At 34.5% G+C, this 22,735-nt stretch overlaps 2 protein-coding genes across 2 annotated transcripts; one reads left to right on the top strand and one right to left on the bottom strand.

The window, feature by feature from the left end:
* Positions 1–761: 761 nt before the first annotated feature.
* On the bottom strand, positions 762–9,179 carry LOC111056498 (dnaJ homolog subfamily C member 17). The gene is made up of 7 exons (XM_039431844.1): positions 8,953–9,179; positions 6,543–6,776; positions 6,097–6,225; positions 5,219–5,386; positions 3,547–3,774; positions 2,663–2,785; positions 762–1,060 (listed from the first exon to the last, which is right to left on the bottom strand). Exons 2-7 carry the CDS (start codon positions 6,612–6,614, stop codon positions 941–943), a joined length of 840 nt encoding a protein of 279 aa, XP_039287778.1. The 5' UTR covers positions 6,615–6,776; positions 8,953–9,179; the 3' UTR covers positions 762–940.
* A 286-nt stretch (positions 9,180–9,465) lies between these two features.
* LOC111056493 (ER membrane protein complex subunit 7) lies at positions 9,466–22,176 on the top strand. Its single transcript, XM_022343860.2, has 4 exons — positions 9,466–9,774; positions 13,493–13,751; positions 17,851–17,925; positions 21,781–22,176. The coding sequence occupies exons 1-4, from the start codon at positions 9,566–9,568 to the stop codon at positions 21,931–21,933; spliced, it is 696 nt and encodes a 231-aa protein (XP_022199552.2). The 5' UTR covers positions 9,466–9,565; the 3' UTR covers positions 21,934–22,176.
* Positions 22,177–22,735: the final 559 nt, after the last annotated feature.

The raw sequence follows: 22,735 nt of genomic DNA, 5'->3' as shown, positions 1-22,735 counted from the left end.
TTTATACATGATCAAACTGGGTACGCTTTACAGGAGTGCACAGTGCACTAGAGTTATTGATGGTAACTTTCTGCCATAGGAATCATTATTTAAGTGCACTCATTGTAAACTGTCCCCTACATTAATTTGACCATGTTCAAATGTCTTGAACAAGCTTGGTGAAACCGGCCATAAGTGATTCAGCAAAATCAAACTCATTGGTCATTAGTATCAATAATTAGCGTACATGTAGCTGTACTGATGATAGATGTCTGAATGTCCTGATGACTGACCATCGTGGTTATATGAATTTCGGTTGAAAGAGGAATCATTTCTAAAATTATTAAATAAAAATACTAAGGAATTGTCAAAAACCACAGACTTATTGACACTTAGAAAGACCGGTTTCGGTTGTTACACCATTGTCAAACTCGGAGTTTATCAGAGATTGACAATGGTGTAACAACCGAAACCAATCTTTCTAAGTATCAATAAACCTGTGGTTTTTGACAATTTCTTAGTATTTTTTATTTAATATGGATAATTTTACCACAATATCAACTTCTCAACTACACAAAAAGGAGAACAAATTCTATAATTATAATATGCAGGACTAAATTTGTCAAGTTTGCATATAACAGGTGAATGATATTCAAGTGTGAATCCAAAATAATATTGATTTGAAAAACGAATAAAAAATTAATATTTATCAAATTTAATAAAACTTATAATTAAATCTAATAAATTCATTACTGTTTCATTTTTCAAATGTCCTCTTCTTATTTTTTTTGACGATGTTCCATAGATAGAGGACTGATAGTAGGTAGGCTCTTAGTGTAAATGATAGGCTAAATTCATGAGTGAACCCAAATATTGATTTCAAAACACAAATGAAAATGCATATTTATAAACTCTTATCATTTATTCAAATAAATTACTTACATCTAACATTCATTCCTTTTCAATTTTCCTCCTCTTCTTTTTGTAGCTGTTCTATTAACCGTTTCCTTTCTTCAGCCTGCCTCATTTGTCTCATTACTAGTGTTTCAAAGTCTGTGTTGATGATTGTGCTCTTCGGATTCTGTGGAAAAGACAAAGAAATTTGATATTTAGATTAAAAAAGAGTACATGAAGTAGATGAGAATATGTTTTAAAACTTATAAGGAATAGATGAGAATATTTTTTAAAAATTGATGAGGAATGAGCCAGCAGGACTAGTGTACTTCATACGAAAAAGTTATCAAAACTAAGGCCTAAAAACTAAACAAGAAAACTAAGGCCGGGTTTCTATAGTGAGGTTCACGTTATAATGGCAGTGTTTGATTAGCAATGATATTGCTATCCTTGTCTATCATTCAACAAAGCGGATAGCACTATCTCTGTCTCGCTTTGCTCTGTTGCCAGATCGTCTTTTAACAATGTAGAATTAATAATTAATTGAGAAAATATTTCATCTTAATTATGAGAATTCATTATGAAATATTATTGAAAAATATAATTTATCGCTTAATAAAATATAATTGATTATTTTAAACGAGAATGAACCTGTAAACCTGTATCAGCTACCGTCTATAGAAGGCATTGACAAGACAGAGGATCGGCAACGTTTTTCTCCTTTCTCCACTGCCATTATAACGTGGACCTCACTATAGGACGCTTATTCAACATACTGTACTATTAAATCTGTAGTTCAATTGTTCATTGGATATGATCAGTGTCCGAGAAACTGTGCCTAAGATTGAAATTGATATAAATTAGGTTGGATAACAGAATCATCACAGTGTTATTTTATCAGTTAGTTGTTCCTTGGAATTATTTCATTTATTGACTTGAAAACATCTCAATAGATTGACAAGGATCAAAATGCTTTAATGAACAAAAGAAGAAGAAGAAACCTGTGATTATGATAAAACTATATACACACATAAATAAGTAAATATCCAATTGTTATTGCCATCGTTTTGCTCAAGTTTCACACTTGACAGAAACACTTTCTTTACCTTCAAATTCAATTTTTTGTTAATCACTATAGTGGCAGTCAACAAGAAGCTTAATTTGTAAACTTCAACTCTTTTAAGAATAAAATTTATCAGATGACAGGACTACTCAACGTACAACAAGATATGAAATATATTAGACAATGATTATTTTAAGTTTATAAAAACTGCAGATTTTAAACTCCAGAAATGACATACGAAAACTGATTAGAAGTGTATTTTCTAAGATGCAAAGTGTACCATTAACAACAGTTTTTGGCTGAATTTTACCGCGCGAGCGAACTCTGTATCTCAGCTATTTTTACAGATATCGACTTTTTTCAAATTCTTTTATAAAATTTGGGCTTCCCAGCTTCAACTTTATGTCTTCTTTCAAGTGACAAAAAAATTGAGTCGATATCTCCAAAAATAGCTCAGATACAGATTTCGCTCGCGCGGTAAAATTTTGCCCAGTTTTTTTCTTTTTTGAACAAATAGATTGTTTTTTTTTTCTTTGAAAAGTCAAGTAAAACAAGTTGCTTACAGATTTTCAGTCGTGTGATTTTGTATTCATAGTTTGGCATTGATCATATAAAATATTGAACAATTGTGAATTATGTTGATGGAATCAAACTTGAATTGGAAATATTTTATGATTGAATAGTAACTGGAATACAATAATATTAGTCTGAATATTGGTATCTCACCAGTGAGCTCTTATCAATCGGTTCCTGACTAGAAAACGAAGCAGGTCTTTCAGGTACTTTATCAATCATTTCAATACGTAGAGGATTCTCAGCAAACCCTTTCTCGTACTTTTCTGCATTTGACTGGAAAATGAATTTACACAAAAGTGAATATCGTATTAAAATTGTAAGAATTCAAATGCAGGAAATATATGAGAATACAAAATTGAAAGTTTTAGATTTGCTTTCTTGTTTCGATGGCTCTTACTAAACCATCTAAGACACTTTCCAGACCTCTGGAATTTTCACTTGAACCTCTTGCTTTGAATTTATAAAGAGATGATTACCATATAAAGCATACAATCACAAAAATCAAAGATTGAATTCAAAGAAAAATTACTATAAACTAGAACAATCTAAGATTTCGTTTCAATCTAACGATTCTCCAAATATACCCAGGTTAACTAATGAATAATATAACTATTCTAAAATTAATAGATAAGTTTACACTACTGAAACTAGATTCGCACACTAGTGACAGTGAACAGTGTGAATATAATTCCCATAAGTTCTAATGGTATTATTCATACTCACTCGGCTGGGCTGAGTGGGGACAGTCTAATCAGAACTCGTGTAAATTATATTTTCACTGTTTACTATCAATGTTGTGTGCAAATCCTGCTTAATGCTTGGCTGAATTAAATCATTCAAAAATTAAATAAGTTAGATTGCCATAAAAATTTTAAAATTTCTTAAATAGATGAGATTGATTAATGTTATTCCAGTCATGTTTGGTATCCAGTGAGACCAAAATTCCTAGATCTCTGCAATGTTATTAATTGGCACATGTATTTATGAAATACCAAATTTTATATTTATTTAGAAGAAGAGATAAGCCTACTTACTGCCGGACCAGGTTGTGTGTATTCCACAAGTGCACTCCCTTTCTTCTTTTTTGACACTATTACTATTTCAACATCACCGTACTGAAAAAAGAAAATATCATCAAATACAGAAATACTACTCTTATTGAACAGCACTTTCATTAAAATGCACTTACATAGAAAAATCAAACAAATTTCCATCAAGAAAAACAACAAAATTATTTTTGTTGTGAAGATATTATACATTATATGAATTGAAGAGGAACAGATTGGGACAAAATACGTTTTGGACCAGTATATAAATCAAAACTTGGGGACGAGGAACAGTTTTAGGTTTTGCCTGTTGGTCCTCCTCCAATCATTTCGATGAATTGTGAATGAATAATGTCAAATATTCCTTTTTCATTTGCATCCTGCAAGTTGAAGCATTGGCATTAATAGAGAACCAATAAATAAATTAGGAATTACATAGCTTACTTATATTACTCAGCACATTATGCTCATGCCTCAATTCTAAAGCTGCGTTTACACCAAAGTTATTAACAAAATTCTAATAACTTAATCCTTATAGATTCTATTAGATTGAACATAACTTATCATACACATGATGATCATATGTGTTTGTCAAGTTCCGTTCAATCTGATAGAATCTATAAGGATTAAGTTATTAACTTTGTTAAGTTAATAGCTTTGGTGTAAACGCCGCTTTAAGCACGTGGCCATAAGTCATATCCCATAAGGAGGGATTAAGTTAAACATTAATGCATAATAGAAAATAGGAATGTCACAAACCATGAATTATTGTTATAGCTAATTTATATTGAGAACTGAATTGATTTTATCAATTGATATTTGAAATAATGCAGTGAAAAATAAAATTCTTGAGGCTTTTAGGAAACAGATTTCACTGTTCCTCGTATATAATATACGAGTGTGTTTCGAATCTATAGGTAAATCACAAGAATTTATTTTAAATTACATAAAAAGACTAAGAAATTGTCAAAAACCACAGATTTTATTGATAGTTAGAAAGATCGGTTTCAGTTGTTACACCATTGTCAATCTCTGATAAACTAAACCGAAACTGTAACAACCGAAACCGGTCTTTCTAACTATCAATAAAATCTATGTTTTTTGACAATTTCTTAGTCTTTTTATTTAATAAGAATAATTACCACAATACCAACTTCTCAACTACACAAACAGTAACAAGAAATTAATCAGCTTAACTTCTAAATAGTGACAAATACTATATTTTTATAATATTTATGAAAATTTCATTGGGGTGGTGGTAGGATACAACACATGACGGACATGTGAGTGGCATGCACCATTCCAGGTCGTTGTCTTCCGAGATCGGATCGGAGAGGGATTGAAACGCTGTATGACAAGTGTGTACCAAGCTTGATCCGGCTTCAGCATTTGAAATGGTTTATCAACCTTATCAGACTGAATCACAGCAGTCCACACATTTAACAAACATTAATTTTAGTCAACACATTGTTATTTGAAGTATGGTATCAATACTATTTCAGGTGAATATTAGATGAATCCATGGAATATAATACGAGAGCATATTTTGCGTAGAGACTTAGTCCAGGACCTCATATATACCAGGTTTAATAGGAGGTCCTGCTTACACCAATCTCAATTGTTCTATTCTTAAATATTATAATAAAAAATGTAAACAAACCTGCAATTTTTCTTCGTCAGATTTCTCCGAATACGAACTTCTGAATTTGGATTCGGCTGCTCGTTCCCTAGCTTCCAAATCTTCTTTGAATTTCTTTCTTTTAGAATCTAATGCCTGATGTCGAAGTTTGGCTGCCTTTTTTGAATTGATAACTTTATCATACGCTGCCTGAAAATTACAGTGTTTAAATAATAGAAAAATATAAGAGTTGTCAAAAAGTAATGCAATTTATAGGGTGATTTTTTTAGATTAATCTAGACTCGTCTAACAGAGTTAACCCAGATACTTCAATCACCCCAAATATATTATGATAGAAACTGAATTTTAGGTAAGGATTTTATCCTAACGTGAACTATTGATGAATAACTAAACTTTATGGTTAACATTTTCACCCTTTAAAACTTACTTGTCAAAACTAGACGCGTATCAGTGCACTAAGCTTCATCTTCAACAGTAAAGGAGTACCTTAATAGTCAGAGTATTGGGTACACTCAAAGTATCAAGGTACTTCTTGAAGATGGGCTCAGCGACCTGAACCGAGTCCACACTTGACAAGTGAGTTGAAGATGGATTAAAGTTGAAGCCATAAAGATTAGACAGCAATTGAAGTGCATCTTTCAAGAATTTGAAATATCAAAACATGTCACCATGACATCATCAGTTTATTTATTTGTTTCGTTTCTTCTGAGAATGATACCCGGAGGAGCCCGTGGATTGTGCTTAGGTAACGGGAGGAATTGATTGAAAGAGATGAATGGAACAATTTTCGGTTCCGAGCTATCGGGGAGAATCTTGAAAGCTTAAAGTTGTTGATAGGCAGTTCTCAAGAAATAAATGATTTTATGATTCACTTGCCTAGATTTTTTAAAATAACTCACCCTTGCTGATTCATCGATAAGGATTTCCAAAACTCTGGTCAGCTGTTGAAACTCTTCGGCTGCCTTTGGATTGTCTGGATTCTTGTCAGGATGGCATGTCAGAGCTTTCTTACGATAGGCTTTTTTCACCTGAAACATAAATAATTATCTATTAATTAAGAAAATTCAATAAAAATATAGTTTGTGATAATTGAGTATAAAAGGATTAAATTTGAAGGTTTACAAGCTAACGAATGTTGATAAGAAAGATTTGAAAGCTTTTAGTCTGCGTGTGTCTGAATGTAATTAGGTAATGTCCAGTGTCCAGTATAAAATGTATTACATGATTCTCTAAAAATGTAGAAACGTCTATTATTGCTTACAATGTAAATAATTTTTCATCAACTTAGATATAAGTTATATATTTTCTAAATATTATTTTGATGTGATGAATTACTATAAGCTACCTCATCGACAGTTGCTGTTTGTTCTACTCCAAGTATGCCATAGACATCCAAGTCTTCTATTTTTTCACTCATTTTGAATGAAGTTTTTTCAAAACCTTTGGTTTGAATTTAGGTTAACTTCATCAATTTTTTAGTAAAAGGCCACCAGTGAATGAAGATTTTGAAGCCAATGACCCAGAGTTAGGACAATTTCCAACCAGTTCTACGCTGGTAACTGACAGCGAAGTCAAGACACTGAAAAAATATCAAACTTAATTAAAATTTCACAAAAATCAAGTTTTGAATGCAAATATTAACCCTAGAGGACCTTGAATTCTTGGTTACGTATACCAAATTATCAATTAATACCAAATAATTGTTTGATTGGTGTCATGCCAAACCAAACAGCAAGCGACCTCTTCGTCCCAGCTATGTTAATTGTTACAAGTTAAACTTCTGCTAATACCGATCAGCGCTAGGCTTACTACTTAGTATGTGCTTACTTATCAGCGCGGAATTAGTTTGTTTTGAAACACAGTTCAAACGCAACGATGACATCTAAATATAGAGAGATAATTATATTTGACTGTCCGCCCTTTGTCTGACATCTCATAACATGGCCACATCTGACATGACCCCTGAGGGATCAGGCTGGTTCTGAGCTCCCTAGGAGCTCTTTTTAAAGCTTTTTTGGAGATCGTTCCTCCCCACCTCAGGAAGTACTGGATCCCCCAGCCGCGGGTTGTTGGTTCTCATAGTGAAGGGAAAGGTTGTCGGCTTCTAGAGGGAACCATTGCACACGATGATGACTAGTGTGACTCTGTCCCTGGAAGAAGCCTGGCTTATGGACGTACGGCTGGGTGAAGGCTCAAGACTATGGGAGGTCCATGGTTCGACTTAGTCACATGGACTCTCCATGGGGACAGTGAAGTCTCTGATGGAGTTTCTGGGTAATCAGTGAGGAACCAGACTATGGGATTCAGGGTACCCCGTTTCTGGAAGTAGCAGACATGTGAAATTGTCGCATGCTTTTCTATCCATACTGTTAAATCCATGGGTAACACCTCCGTCTCTGGAAGTAGCATAATAGAATGTCGAAAAACCCCCTCACTGGTTCTTCTTTCCTAAACGCTCGCGTCCCCTTTTGGGCACCTATGTGGTGGACGTGTAAGCGCTCACCCTGGTGGACGTGTCGCCACCTATCTATCGGGCTCACCCTGGTGGACGTGTAAGCGCCCCCCTGAAGACGTATACAATTGGGAACCACGAACATTTTTCCAGGCCTGTAGATGAGTTAGAGGATATGTCCGGGCCCAGACCCATGTACCGCCGGAGCTGCGCCGTTCCCCCTACCGATGTAGACGGTTGATTGGAGTGGTTCCACTGCAATGCAGGCTAAACTCCTCCTCTGTGATACTCGCCTACCAACTTTGCTTTGCCGATGGGTTAGGTTAGGTAGCTCGCGTGTCACACCTTATGGGATATGTATAGAGCGGGTGCCCATTTGGAGGTGTAATGTTAACGTTTAATCATGTCTAACATCTCAGACCCCTGATGGATAAACCTGGCCCTAAAATATTTCAGGGATCGGGTCCCGCTCCATCTCAGCAAGTACTGGATAACACCAGCCGGGATTCATAGTATTAACCTCTGGAATTGTAACACCGTAATATGTCGAAAACTTCCCCGAAACGCTCACGTCCTCTTTTGGAGCCTGCTCGGTGGACGTGCAAGCGCCAACCTTGAAGACGTATACAATCAAGGACCACGAGTATTTTCCCAGTCTAGTAGACAAGCTAGAAAATACGTCCGGGTTTTAATCGGCTTACGTACCGCCGGAACAGCAGCAATGCCCACGTCTGGGATGATTAGAAGTTTCTATGGTTGGCTCCATTACACCCAAGGCTAAACTTCATTGTGATACTTGTCTATCGAATTGGCAGTGCCGTTATTGAATAGTGTTTTATGCGCTCACACTTCCCGGTATATGCGAAAAGCATGTGACCACTGGGAAGTGTGGGATAACGTTTGGCTTGCGACCAACGTCAGTCAGAGAATGTTTTCTTTGAATGAGATTAAATCATTTTTTAAAGTAAAAGCATATTAAACTCCTAAAAAAGTTGGTAAGGATACTACTTTCAATTAATGACTACAAACAAAAATAAAATGGCAATGTTTTATTCAAAATGTTTTAATGGCACAGTTTTAAGCATAAATCTCTGACTTTGAAAGTTAATTAGAAAACCGGTCTCAATTGTTTTCATATTATTTAATTTAGTAGGAATGATCTAATAGATGTAATACACGACAATAAGCTGAATCAGCTTCTAGTTCATAAACTGAGATAGAAATATCAAAAAATATAGATCTACATACTACATTAATTTTATTCAAGTGAATTAAATAAAAAGTTTTGGATAAGGATATTTACCACTGTGTTGTATGTTGAATTGGTTAAAAAAAAGCCAAGTGCAATACAAATTGAATAGAAATATTTTTGTACCGTAAAGAACATCTTCAGAACATAATTTGTATGTAAAATGTTTATTTTTTAATGAAAACGTTGAAACCAATCCTAATTATTACAATTTTTAGGTTATTTTGTTTTATCAAAAAATAACATAACCTAACATTTTTAAAACTATATTTTCACTGCCTTCTGTATTCATTATATCGACAAAATGTATCAATCAAGAATCAAGAATTCAAGAATCAAGAATTTTATTGGCCATAAAACAACATTACAAAAATGTAAGCAATAGGCTTTGTCAATAATAAGTAAAATATCACAAGTTGGACTATAAAATGAACAAATTTACAAATACACATTGAAATATTGTAGTAAAATAACACGAGTTGGACTATAGAAACAAACAAAATTACACATATACATTGAAATATTCCAGGTACTCATTGACAGAAAAGATTGAATCGAAAAAATTTTGAATCGATTCATGATCAAGTAGCTATAGGTTTGTTTGACATCGCTGTTCACTGAATCGTTGCATGTTTTCCACTCTGAAGTATTATATTAATATTTAAAAATGAAGCTTTATATTGCTAATTGTTTAACAGTTTTATCTTTTTTGGTGTCTATTGTTTCCTCTTATGAAATAAACGAAGTAATAGGATCTCCCGATAATTACATAATTGAAGGTAAAGTCTTTCCTCCCGAAGCAGTGAATGACAATTCAAACTGGCAATCAGAAACAACAGTTTTATTAAAAGGAGGATACCAAATGGGATTTATTAGGTAAATAATTACTATAATTTACTATTTGTAATGAAACATTTGTATGATAACTTGTAATTAGATAACTTATTCATGCAGTTCCAACCTAACCTCTTAGCTGCACCAATTTTCTGATATTGACCTATAAATTGAAAAACAACAGCAATCATTGTGTTATATTCTGACATCATGCTCTACTAGAACTTTAAATTACATTTTTCAATCCATTTTTATATCACAACTCATAAGCAATGTTATTTCTAATTCCTCCTGATGTCCAGGCTACTCACTACAACAGGTAGAGCGTTGCACATCCTATTGACTAGCACCTGGAATCAATCCTTCACCTTTATACCTAAATCTGCATCCTTTACCCATAATATGGAATCGATGGCGTCCAAAACATATAATAAACATAAACACATGAGGCATGTTTAGCAAGACAGCATTTCGACAAATCATCACTCATATATTCACCAACACTGTAGTATGCCTTGCTTTTCAAGTGCTTGGATACAATTCTCTCGAACGCTCTTAGATCCAACTGTTTTACTCCTGTAGGAAGCCTATTAAAGTAGGTTTATCGCAATGCCAAACTCCTGAAGCAGACCTGTGACCTCTGAAGGCGTACTCTAAGAATATCAATCAGCTCTCGATGTTTGGTGTTATGTTCATGCACATCGGTCCGAGTCAACATGTACTGCTGGTTGTTTTGGCATACATCAGACAGAGAAGAAGGAAGGGGCAGATCACTGTTAGAATACCAAGTCTAACAAAAAATAGCTTGCAATGTGCACAATATTTGCTTGCGGTGATGATTCGGCCCCACATGAGTAGGCTATAGGAAACGTGACAGTGGAAGAGCGCGTGATACACTATGTCTATATAGGCCTCAGTCACATGACCCCTCAGCTTCAGCAGCAGAAAACAAGTTCTTGATAGTCTTGTGGTCACATGCTGAATATGGCTGGCCCAGTTGAGTTTACTGTCTAGAACAAAACCCAGTAGCTTGACAAGGTCTTGATCAGCAGGAAGGTTTCTTGACAGGCTGCAGATGATATGCTGGGTCTTGTTTGCATTCAACTGAAATTGATTTGCCAGGAACCATGATGTTGAAGACCGCAAATGTTCAGCTGACATCTCCAACATCTGCTGAAGGTCACGGCCTTATTCTTGCTTAGCCTGCTGAATGGAACGTCTAATTTTAATTATTCTCTTGTTTTATAGGAGTGTTTATTAGCTCTTCTTGCCAGCAAGTGATGGTTATCTGTTGGTTGCAACAAGGAGAGAAAGATGTATTCAATATCCATTATCGTGATCGATGACCAGGCTTCCCCGGATGGATCGATTCAAAAATTAAAACTGTATTTTACACATAGATGGTGGTATCACAGACTAGCATAGTCATCATAGTCATCAATCCTCCAAAGAATAAAAGCTTCTCCCTATGAGCCACCTTGATTGGGTGTTCTTGAACGCTGTAGGTGAGTGCCCTTACACTGAGTGGGGCAGGCAGTTAAACATCTTGATTGCCAGCACCGGAAGACAATCACTGTCCTTAGATAGTTGACGGCGTGGAACATCCTAGTTCGTCCTCCCACAAGTGTTGTAGGTGTGCACTTCCTCTCATCTTGAGAACATAGACTGGTTTTTTTTGACGTGCAAGAGTGATGCTAGTATGTAAAGTCCATCCACAGTATGGATGCCCAGACGTTGGAATATGGGCTGGCTGTGAGCATCAAACTTGCTATAAGTCATCACACAAAGTGCCTTTTTTTGAAGCAGAAGAATGTCCTTAGCATGAGCTGAATGACCCCACACAAGTATTCCATACTGGATATGACAGCTGAACACAGCATGAAACAGCATCAGCAGTCTATGGGCACTAGGAAAGTGTATATTGATTTTATAATCAATCTGTATTGAATAAACAGTGGATATTTTTAGCCTGACGATGATGGCTCGACAGTGGTCCAGGTAACCTGCCACTGAGTGCTTGAGTCTAATATTCTGAGTAAATAACTCAGGAATAATAACTCCTTACAGCCAGGTGCATATCCCCACAAGAATATTATTGATATAGACTCATCTTATGCTTCAAATGCGATCAAAGGCTTCAATCGTCTGAAAAGAAATATTAACCTGGAGAGTTTCAAGCAGACATTGTTGATGTGACTATTCCAGCTAAGTCTAGTATCTAGAATGAAACTCAAAAGCGTCACTTCTGTAAGACCATTGAGCTGGCTCCACTAAAGACTGCATGTAGCTTCCTGTGTTTTGTTCTTATTCAGCATCAGCTCGTTGTTGGTAAACCACTGCTTGCCTTCTTCAAGAATATCCGCTGCTACCGTTTTAGACAGATCTGGTGCTCTGCCTTTTGCATGGATGGTGGAATCGTCAGCAAACATTAGATTGTTTCTCAGTGATCCCAGGTCGTTGATCATCTCCAGGAACTCAGATGCCTTGCTCACGTCCGTCAATGCAAGAGACACTGAGTCACCTGATTCAAAGGAGTTCAGAATCTCCTGATCCAGATGGGATACGGCGGTGATGGTTGATTTTTCCTGGTTGAAAATTGTAAGGATGCCCAGTTCAACAGAGATTCGTCTAAAGTGCTCGCTGTGCCCTCCTGAGTTGGTTAATCGAAGTGTTTTCTTGTGGAGCATCAGCAAACTCTTGTTGGCCCCCACAATAGAAGTCCATACAAATCAGGAGTCTTGCAGGAGCAAGATCGGAATGGAGAAGGAAGAAGTTCACAATCGCCATTTATTTATTCTGCTTAGAAGGGCTATGAGTGAGTCTTCGCAGCGAATAGACTCCATTCCACTAGTACAAACTCCATCGATGTGGCCTGACCGGCTGCCCATGTTAACTTGAAAGTCAATGTCAAATCCCAAGAGTTTAACCAATGATTTATGAGTAGCGTCAGCAAGGTTGCGAAGTCCACAGACTTGTTGCTGGATCTTCTCCTCATTCGAGAAGAGTCTATTTCTCTCAAACCACTGCTAGGCATTATCAAAAACTCTCATTTATTTATTATTTACTCATTTTTTTATTCATTGATACATACAATATCATTCTCAATTATGAATTATAATATTTGAGAATTATTATTCTCATTTGCCATTCATTAGCTCTGGCAATTCAACAGACACAACTTTCTAAGTTTAGCTGCACATCAAGGATTTTCTTTTTAATTTGTTGCTGATAAGAATATTCTCTAAAAGCTTCAAGCTTGTACGAGGGTAATGATGTTTCAAAATTAAAAATTAAAGGACCTACTGCTTTGGTTGTGTTCCGAATCACATACCGGAAACCTATTTCTAAGTTCTTGAAACATAATTTATATTGAAGCCTGCTTGAGAGGTCATCCGTCAAAGTAAGCAGAAGGCTACGTCTCTTGTCACACCTGAGCAATTAGATACCAGTAGGACCACTTATAATTCGTTGTGTTTTTATTGAAAGTAGTCTTCCATGCCACATGGAATTCAAATGAATCTTTGTTCAAAATTCACAAATCCGAGTTGACATACACTTCCTTCACATTATATAGATATTAATTTTCCACTGTAGGCTTATATTTTTGTAAAATTTATTATTTATTTGAAAATTTACATATTTGAAGGCACCATTAACTCAATCCCATTACTGTTTAAACCATTTAGGTGATTCAATGTAAAATGTTATATTTTTGAATTCATTGATTTATCCAACTCATTTTTCAAATTTTCATTTACAGAGAGGATGGAAGTTTTGTGATCAGCAACGTTCCATCGGGATCGTATGTTGTCGAAGTTTTCAATCCGAACTACATGTACGAACCAGTGAGAGTAGAAATCAACTCCAAGGGCAAATTTAGAGCTCGACGAGTCAACTACATTCAGACATCTCAGGTCATCCAGGTGCCGTATCCGTTGAAAATGAAGCCAATCTCACACGCCAGATACTTCCAAGTTCGCGAGCAATGGAGAGCCACTGATTTCCTATTCAATCCGATGGTGAGTGCTGTAATTCAATTCCGATACCATTACAAGGTTCTCTTTCATGAAACTGTAATTTGAGTAAAAATATGTTCTTATTGGAAGTGAATTCAAGTAATCCTATTCATTTTTTAAAACTATCAAGAATTTTTAAAACCACAGATCTCTAAAAATTAGGGATGGGTATCGATACATCGATGTTTAAAAACATCGATGTTTCAACATCAAACATCGATGTTTACTGTTCGATGTTTTTCACTTATCGATGGTTTTACCTAGACATCGGTCATCCGATGTTTTTCCCAACTAAAAAGTAAAAACAATTCTAATTTTTTAATTTGATACAATTTTTTTTTTGTTTGAAGAGGATTATCTTGAGAGCAATAAGCAATAGTAACAGAATTATAATCATTATCTTTATCATATTTAGTGTAGTATTCTGTTTAGTGTTTTTCGTGAATATAGATCACTCTTGTGAAAGATCTCGCATAAGTTTTGATTTCCTGCAGATTGCTATTCTTATTTTTCAATCAGGCTCTCTGTATTTTTATGTGAGACTGTTGGATACTCTTGAAGATTTACATTACTTCTGTGGTCCGTGTCAAGGTTAGATAGTTAGTTATTTAGAATTGAATAAGAGGTCGGATTCTTCGTTTCTTAGGAAGAAAGAGTTTTTTCTTACTACAATTATTTCCTCAACAAGTGTTTAACACTAATTAATCTAGCTCTGGAAAAGAGGTCCTCGTATTGTAAGGAGTGCAGATATCAATATAAAAAAACTTAATTCATTTCCATTTCCTAAAAAATATATCAGGTATTGAATGAATACGATATGAGTATCAATGATTGCTAAAATCAGCTTAGGGTGAAATTTCAAGACCGAATCCTCAAGGATATCCCGAGAGGTTTCAGACTAGACCATGAAGATGACAAATCTTGTGAACTAGAGTTGATGTATCTTACTAGTCACAACCTGACTTCAATTATTCGAAAGACTGTTACTTGAATACCACAAGTCCAAAATTGCTGTGATTCCAGTTAGTAACTGTTAGAATATTGGAACAATAGCTCCAGATAAAATTGTAGTCACTTTAGAAGCTCTTTTTTTGCTCTACAATCTGAGATCAGGAAGAGCGCTCTATCTCATATTCCAGATACACCTGACAACAATGCTCCTTGTATTGTGAAAAACACCTAGTTTTCAGCTTCAAGCATCATCACCAACTACATTGTCCTCACATTGATATTTCGCACAACGACATAAGTTCTTGAGATTATGTTCTATGAGAATCACCCGTAAGATACACTTCATTTCAGTATTTCCTAGTGGAGAGGCGCGCTTAAGGACACCTCAAGGATCAAAATTTCAAACACATAACTTTTGACACAATGCTCAGATTTCATCGTACTACACTTCATCCTTCTCGGCTCGTCACGACGGTTCAAAATCATGCATAATAAGTCAAATTCGGTCGAAAAATGGAAAATCTATTGTTGAGTGTACTTAAGCCCATATTCCAATACACAAAAAATGATCAATTTCTATATTCAAAGTTGCATGTCTTGTGAAATACTTCTGATAAAATTTCCAAATCTAGTGAGAATGTGAAAATTGTCCCCCTCTACCCACTTCAATAAATAATACTTTCGATTCCAAAACAATTTGGAAGTCAAGATTTTAAAAATGGCGATTTCAGTTTTTACATTTTTTTCGTAATTTTACTGTTGATCAAGAGTTTCTAAAACGAGTCTGATAAATCATAGAAACTTACGATTGATTACAAATTGTTGATAAATTCATCCTCTACGAGCTCAGTTGCCTAAAATCCATCTTGAATCACTTTTCGCTATCATAGAACTGCCAAAAACCGTTAATATGAGAGAAATATCTACAATTTCCGGATTTTTTTTCAACAATCAAATCTCACTTTAAGAACATATTTTTTCATGAATTTATTGCTTACAGCAGATGAAATAGAAAATTCTATTGTACATTTCAAGATCATGTAATAATTTTTATAATAAGGGGTTACCGAGATACATAGCTTTGAATATAGAAATTGGCAATTTTTCATGTATTGAATATGGGCTTAAGTACCTACACTCAACACTAAATTTTCTATTTTTTGACCGAATTTGACTGTTGATGCACGATTTTGAACCGCCTTGGCGAGCCGAGAAGAATGAAGTGTAGTACGATGAAATCTGAGCATTGTGTCAAAAGTAAATTATAAGTGTTTGAAATTTTGATTTTTGAGGTGTCCTTAACCGTGCCTCTACTAGGAAATACTGAAATGAAGTGCATCTAACGGGTGATTCTTACCCATGAACTTATGTCATTGTGCGAAATATCAATGTGAGGACAAAGTAGATGGTGATGATGGTTGAAGCTGAAAATTAGGTGTTTTTCACAATACAAGGAGCATTGTTGTCAGGTGAAATCTATATGACATAGAGCACTCTACCTGATCTCAGATTGTAAGCACAAAAATACGCCTAGAGGGATTTTGAAATATACATCTAAATTGTAACAATCGGAAGATATTGTTGATCAAAAACTAAGATTTATCAAAATTGATTTTTTCTTCAAATTTCAATCATTTTTGAAAAATAATAACTAAGTACTCATTGGAGATAGAGAATTCCGAGTGATCTCATTTTTTCAGAATTTTATAATCCGGGAGAGATTTGGCAGAAATAGCTGAAAACTGGAAAATGAGCAGAAAATACGAGATTTTTGGGCTATTCTGTATCTAGCACAAGGAAATCTTGCATGAAGAAATTGGTTCTGGACTCCTCTTATGTACCCAAATAATATATTAAAAAATCAGAACTACAATATAAATTGCAAGCACACCCCCTTTTTTATGTCTATATTGACTGGACTAATAGTATCATCCATAAAAACGTAGGGCGATAAACGATGTTTAATAACATCGATGTTTACTGTTCGATGTTTTTCACTTATCGATGTTAGGATGAAAAAAACATCGATGTTCAAAACATCGATGTTTTGTCTTTCGATACCCATCCCTACTAAAAATAACACTGGTGTTGTAGGCTAAATAATGACCAAGACAACAGATTGAGATTCTATCCAATGAATCAGAGATTAATCTGTCTGACTTGATTGATCAAGTCTTACTTGTTCTTATCAAGAACGAGAATGAAATTAGTTTTAACTTATTACTACTTCATTCTAATAAAATGAGAGACAGTCTCACATTTCATGGAGCGGCAGAAGTCAAAGACTCGAATTTCTCACATGAATTTAAATCTAATGTTTGTACATTAGATGTATGTAGATTTCTCAGTAAATCTAATGTTTCGTATCGTTAGAGTTAGAGGAACCGAAAACTGCGTTTCATAAAATGAGTGTTATGTTCTGAAACTTCAATTATCATAGCTTGAATCCTGATGTTGTTTGTTATTTATGAAATAAAATGGAAATATTCTTCATAAGGGTATGATAACATTGGATTCACATATGTGCAAGTGCACTTGAAATCATGCATAACCAAGCGCGCAGATGAGAAACAAAATCTGGAAAAACATGTTGTGACTTGCCTGTAGCTGCTCGCACTAAACGCCACCAGCAAGTTCACGCGTTCCTATTGCTCTTTCCAGATTTTGATTCTCATATGCGCGCTTTGTCATGCATGACCACGAGTGCACTTACATATACGTGCATCCAATGTGATCATAACGTTAGGTGGAGTAATGACATTTTAGTCCTCTCTACCAATCGACTTTGAAATTTAAAGGTGGATTTTCTACATAATCGCTTACTACATATCGACCTTACAGCAGCCAAGCTCAAATCAAATCTTCATTTGTCCCAAAAAACATAATTACAATGACAAAAATGGCTATAAAAGAAAAAAGTAAAATCCAATATAAAATTAAAAAAGAAAAATACCATTAAATAGGATTATACATAACTATGTTAAAAACGGGAGGTTCCTGCAAGTTATTTATAATCTACCAATTCAATTTTCTGTTTCAAACCTCGCATCCATTATCAATATTTTCTCAATAATTAATGTCATATTTTTTTCAAAGAATTGTTATCGGTTCCAACTTACTTCATATTGATGGTTTTAATTATTGTTTGCAGGTTCTCATGATGGTCCTTCCATTATTATTGGTCATGGTTCTACCGAGATTGATGAATGATCCCGAAACTAGAAAGGTAAGATTAAAATATCTTATTTATTAATTTTTTGCATATCTATCGACATTATGTATTATTTTCATGAATGGATGAAAAGTTTCATGAAACGAATAAACTTTATGAAAAATTTCAAATTTCATTCAGTAAGTTGGTAGAGGATTAACAGACTAATCTTGATCAATAATTGATGATGATGATTAGATTCCATTCCAACATCATGTTTATTCGCTTGAAAACTACGATAATCGTGCTTGTTTATTGGAATTCGGAGGACTTTTGTGTTGCTTCCCGCATTGGATACGCGTATCATCATGATACGTCATTAAAACACTGTCGTATCATCTGTTCCCCGTCCCTTAATGTATTCAACCGGCTCCCGATCTCCAACTTTTATCTGCTTAGGCCTATATGCACCATTTACGTTTTACACTAAACTAGGTTTACATGTAGCTTAGGTCGCAATATCACAGTATACATACAGTATGGAAACTTGGCTAGTACCCTGACGCTAAAATCCGCCATCTTATTAGGATGCGCCGCATTGTAATAGTACTGATGGTAGGTTCGGATCACTTTAATGATCCGGATCAATTGATCTCATTCACTGCCACGAGCCAATCAGAAGACCAGGATTGGAACTTCCCAAGGTCACGTGACGTGTTTAGTATTGGCGTCATGTAAAAAGCATTGGTTAGATAGGCGATTGATTACAAGTTTCCATTCTGTACTTATTCTGTGGCAATCTGTTACATTACATGTTTCAACCAACAGCTGATCAATCTCAAACTGTGATGGTGCATAGGCCTACAGCCTGTACTTCCTATGTAGGCTACCTTTATACAGGGTGATTCTTAATTATGGTAAAATAATTTGATACGTGATAGTAGAGGTAAAAATAAGAATAAAAGGTCTTATAAACATATATCCATAAACGCTTCATTAGCGAGCTATACAGGGTGAAAGATTTCGCCCGGAGTTCAGTTCCTCTGGTGAAATACACCGATGCTGAATTGTTTGGAGACTAGTTTTTGAAAAACTTATGGTGGATTCAAATTGAAATAAATTGAATAAAACTAGTGTGGAAGCTGTAGTGTGAGTAGTTTTTGAGAAAAAAGTTGAAATCTAAGTAGAAAAACACAAACTTCTACGTTTGATGCCCAATAACTTTCTTTAATGACCAGTAAACAAATAATTTCTCGCAATATAAATTGTAGAGAATTTAATTCTGAAAAGAATTATGTAAGTGTAATTGTGTAAACTAAATTTAAATATAAGTTGAAATGTATTCTTATGTAGTACATTACACCACAAAAATGTGCTGTTTCATGAGGAGAGAACAAATAACTCATAGGTTGTAGCTGATTGCAAATAAAATATTAGGTTTTTATGAAAAGTTTTATTTTTATATGAAAGTAACATATCTAACCTCTAGACCGTGTATTCCAAATTAAGGTTTAAAGCAGTTTTGGGCGAATGCCTGTTGTTTTCACCTGCATTGTATCTATTGTCTATGAATAAATAAAATAAAAATAAAAAAATAAATGACATTTACTTTAACTTATATAACTAATTACTCAACTTATACCAAAATCCACCATGAGTTTTTCAAAAACTAGTCCCCAAACAATTCAGCATCGGTGTATTTCGCCAGAGCAACTGAATTCCGGGCGAAATCTTTTACCCTGCATAGCTCGCTAATGAAGCGTTTATAAGAACTTTTTTCTTATTTTTACCTCTCCTATCACGTATTAAATTATTTTACCATAATTAAGAATCACTCTGTATTGTAGATATAGGAGGTCCTGATACAACCCTTAGTTGACCAAATGCTGGTGTTGTTCATTTAATATATTGTTTTTGTTTAGCTTTCTGGCCACCAGAATAAGAACGTAAGTATTTGTTATTGGTATAAGCATGTTGATTATTGAAGTTCAATAGCGATGGTGAAGTTGATGAATGGTACACTATTCCACTAAGAACCCTCATACTTATAGATAAATAGATAGAGACATTTCTGGAATAAACGGAAAAATTCCAATGTTTTCCTGGAGATGAAGTGTGCCATTCCATTACAAACTCTATTGCTCACAGTGTCCCATTCCATTACATCCTCTGTCACTTGCAGATGCACTTTTTCAAATGAAAAGGTTTCTGCTTAGGAGCAAATGTATTGCTATTCTTGATTCATCTTCTTTATTTTCTACGTACTTTCATCTTTTACGCCACAATTTCTAAAATGCAGTTTTAATCGAATGGTGATGTGATTCCAAAAATGTATGAGATCTTTGATCAGGACTGTCTGAGTCTTAAACTTCACCTTCATCTAATATCTTTTGAAAAGCTCCTATGGGAGTATTTTTCTACCGGCTATTAGTGTTAGTAATGTAGTACATTTTTATATCACAGTACCTATTAGGCCTACTGCAGCGTATTTAAAAATTACGTTTACACTCTTGCTTATTTCATAATGATACGCGTATCCAATGCGGGGATAACACCTTTTTTATTTCATTATACTACCTGAAATCTATTGAATTCTTGAAAACTCACAAAAATGTCTCAATTATTGATAGGCCTACAACTGATGATTATTATTATCTTATATGATAATTATAATTATCTTCAATTAATTCCTATTGTGAATTAATTCAAGATTATTTTATAGAACTTGAAGCAATGTATGAGAATGTATTTCAAATAATATAATATGATATGTATCTTAACAACAATAATTGAATTCAACAAATTCATGCATTTGTGTAGCTTTAGCATAGGCCTACTCTAGCGTATCAAGTTTGTCTGCTATAAATTCAAATTCTTGGCCCGGTTGCACAAAAGCCGGTTAAATATTAACCGTTATTAATTTCACAAGTACTAATCAGAGAAGCCGTCTTTTCTAAAAGGCCTTCTCTGATTGGTTCTCGTGGAATTAATCACGTTAAAATTTAAACGGCTTTTGTGCAACCGGACCTTTTAGTTTTCGCTCATTCTTGTTGAAATTTCAGAAAATGTATTCATTCATATTTAAATTTCACATATTCATTAATAAACCAATATTCTCTCATCCAGTAGATGGAATTTCAATTACCGGGTTAAGGGATTTTGCACTACAGTGAAATTCAATTCAAACTGTCAGCATTCCTTTATAAATAGCATCAATGCTCCCCATTCAAACAATGCTGACAGTTGAAGTAGATCTCACCATAGCTGTATTGGAACGCTGGAAGTATCCAAGATTTGTCTGACCCGGTTGATATTAATAGTGCCTTACGAATTAAAATGAAACAAATTCAAATTTCCCCAACTAAGATCTGGGCGTTGCAAGCAGTTCAAGCTCAACTCACACTTACGCGACTCAGGTCGAGAAGAGACTCGACTCTAGTCGAGAGCATGTGTTTTCAAATGTTGAAGTCGCGGAGACTAATAATAATCGACTGGTCTGAGTGTCACAATTTGGAAACACATGCTCTCGACTAGAGTCGAGTCTCTTCTCGACCTGAGTCGAGAAGAGAGAGTTACGCCTTAGAGCTACACACATTTTGTAATCTATCTAATGTTATGTCTCAAGATATCATTTTCAGTTGATAGTTTTCAATTTTTCTGTAATCATCTTTCATTCTTCACATTTGTAATGTTGGATTATAATAAGAGTATTAGATCGTGTTATTCAGCTCGTAATCATCTTTTTCAATTTTCACCGTTCTACAAGAGAACCGTTCTTTTTGATTTGTTGAAGAATTTGTATCAGAAATACATGATTTTAATTATTGTGTTATTCCATCCCCCATTCTTTTCTTTTATTTTTAACATCACAGAAGAAGAGATCTATAATCTCCTGTGCGGTAATTAACTATATTTATTTCTTTTTTTTAGGAAATGGAGCAACTGAATAATTTGGCGAAATACGACATGCCTGAAATGTCTGAGGTGATCACCACATTCTTTGCAGCCGGCGACAAACAAAAGCAGAAATCCATCAAATCTGCGAAGAAGAGCAAACAAGGCAGTTCCAGCAGTAATAATTGATATCAAGTTGTGTTAAACTAATTCTGAAACATTTTTTAAATTGCTACTCAGATGTCTATTGTATTTATTAAAAATTATTATGGAAATGTTTTCAGTGTTACCCATGAAGTTTGTTGATATGAGATCTTTATATTATGTATATGAGTATACAGTAATTGATACACTATTCAATAAATAATCTACACATCTGAAAATTATCTGTTAGGTACCTGCGATTTTTATCTATATCTTCTACTTGTTTGGTTGTTAATATTTCATGTTTATGTACATAGCTTGTAAGAAATACGTGAACCATTGTTGATTAACTGTAAGTTTCTGTTTATAAATATATTAAAATGTTCAAATACCTTGAAAATGGTCGTTTTATTTGTATTACCTAACTATTTGATAAGAGGATTATTTGTTATCAGAGGGTAGATGAAAAAGCTGTTTCTAAAGAATCACTGATTTTATCCTGAAAATGTTTTGCAAAGAAAATTTTCGAAAATCTTATCGTAGCTTGAATTATAATATTGTGGCAATGTTGTACCATGTCGAGGAGTAGTTCAATTTTTGATCAAGCTGAAAAAATTTACTGCGTGATCAAGTATTTTTAATCTTAATGAAACGTCAGGAAAACTTCATGACGTCAACTTTAAGATTTAATAAATATCAAGACTGCTGTTTTGAAAACCTTGTCGATATTTTTTGCAGGAGTAAAAATTCCTTTTTGCAGGAGAGGTAAGATTAAAACTTAATTAAAAAAGTAATTAACATCGAATTCTCAGAAGTATTTGATCTTACAGTAAAGATTTGGTTATGA

Source organism: Nilaparvata lugens, chromosome 7 (assembly GCF_014356525.2).
Source record: "Nilaparvata lugens isolate BPH chromosome 7, ASM1435652v1, whole genome shotgun sequence".
In the NCBI taxonomy this organism is placed as follows: Eukaryota; Metazoa; Arthropoda; class Insecta; order Hemiptera; family Delphacidae; genus Nilaparvata; species Nilaparvata lugens.
This window is presented reverse-complemented; position numbering and strand designations above follow the sequence as displayed.

What these genes read in the sequence shown, in the direction of transcription:
- LOC111056498 (XM_039431844.1), bottom strand. Translation starts at nt 6,614, where the DNA reads ATGAGTGAAAAAATAGAAGACTTGGATGTCTATGGCATACTTGGAGTA. An exon ending in ACACACAACCTGGTCCGGCA is followed by an intron (nt 2,786 to 3,546) that starts GTAAGTAGGCTT and finishes TTCATTTTCCAG; the next exon opens with TCAAATGCAGAAAAGTACGA. An exon ending in CGATTGATAAGAGCTCACTG is followed by an intron (nt 1,061 to 2,662) that starts GTGAGATACCAA and finishes TCTTTTCCACAG; the next exon opens with AATCCGAAGAGCACAATCAT.
- LOC111056493 (XM_022343860.2), top strand. Translation starts at nt 9,566, where the DNA reads ATGAAGCTTTATATTGCTAATTGTTTAACAGTTTTATCTTTTTTGGTG. An exon ending in TACCAAATGGGATTTATTAG is followed by an intron (nt 9,775 to 13,492) that starts GTAAATAATTAC and finishes TTTCATTTACAG; the next exon opens with AGAGGATGGAAGTTTTGTGA. An exon ending in ATGATCCCGAAACTAGAAAG is followed by an intron (nt 17,926 to 21,780) that starts GTAAGATTAAAA and finishes TCTTTTTTTTAG; the next exon opens with GAAATGGAGCAACTGAATAA.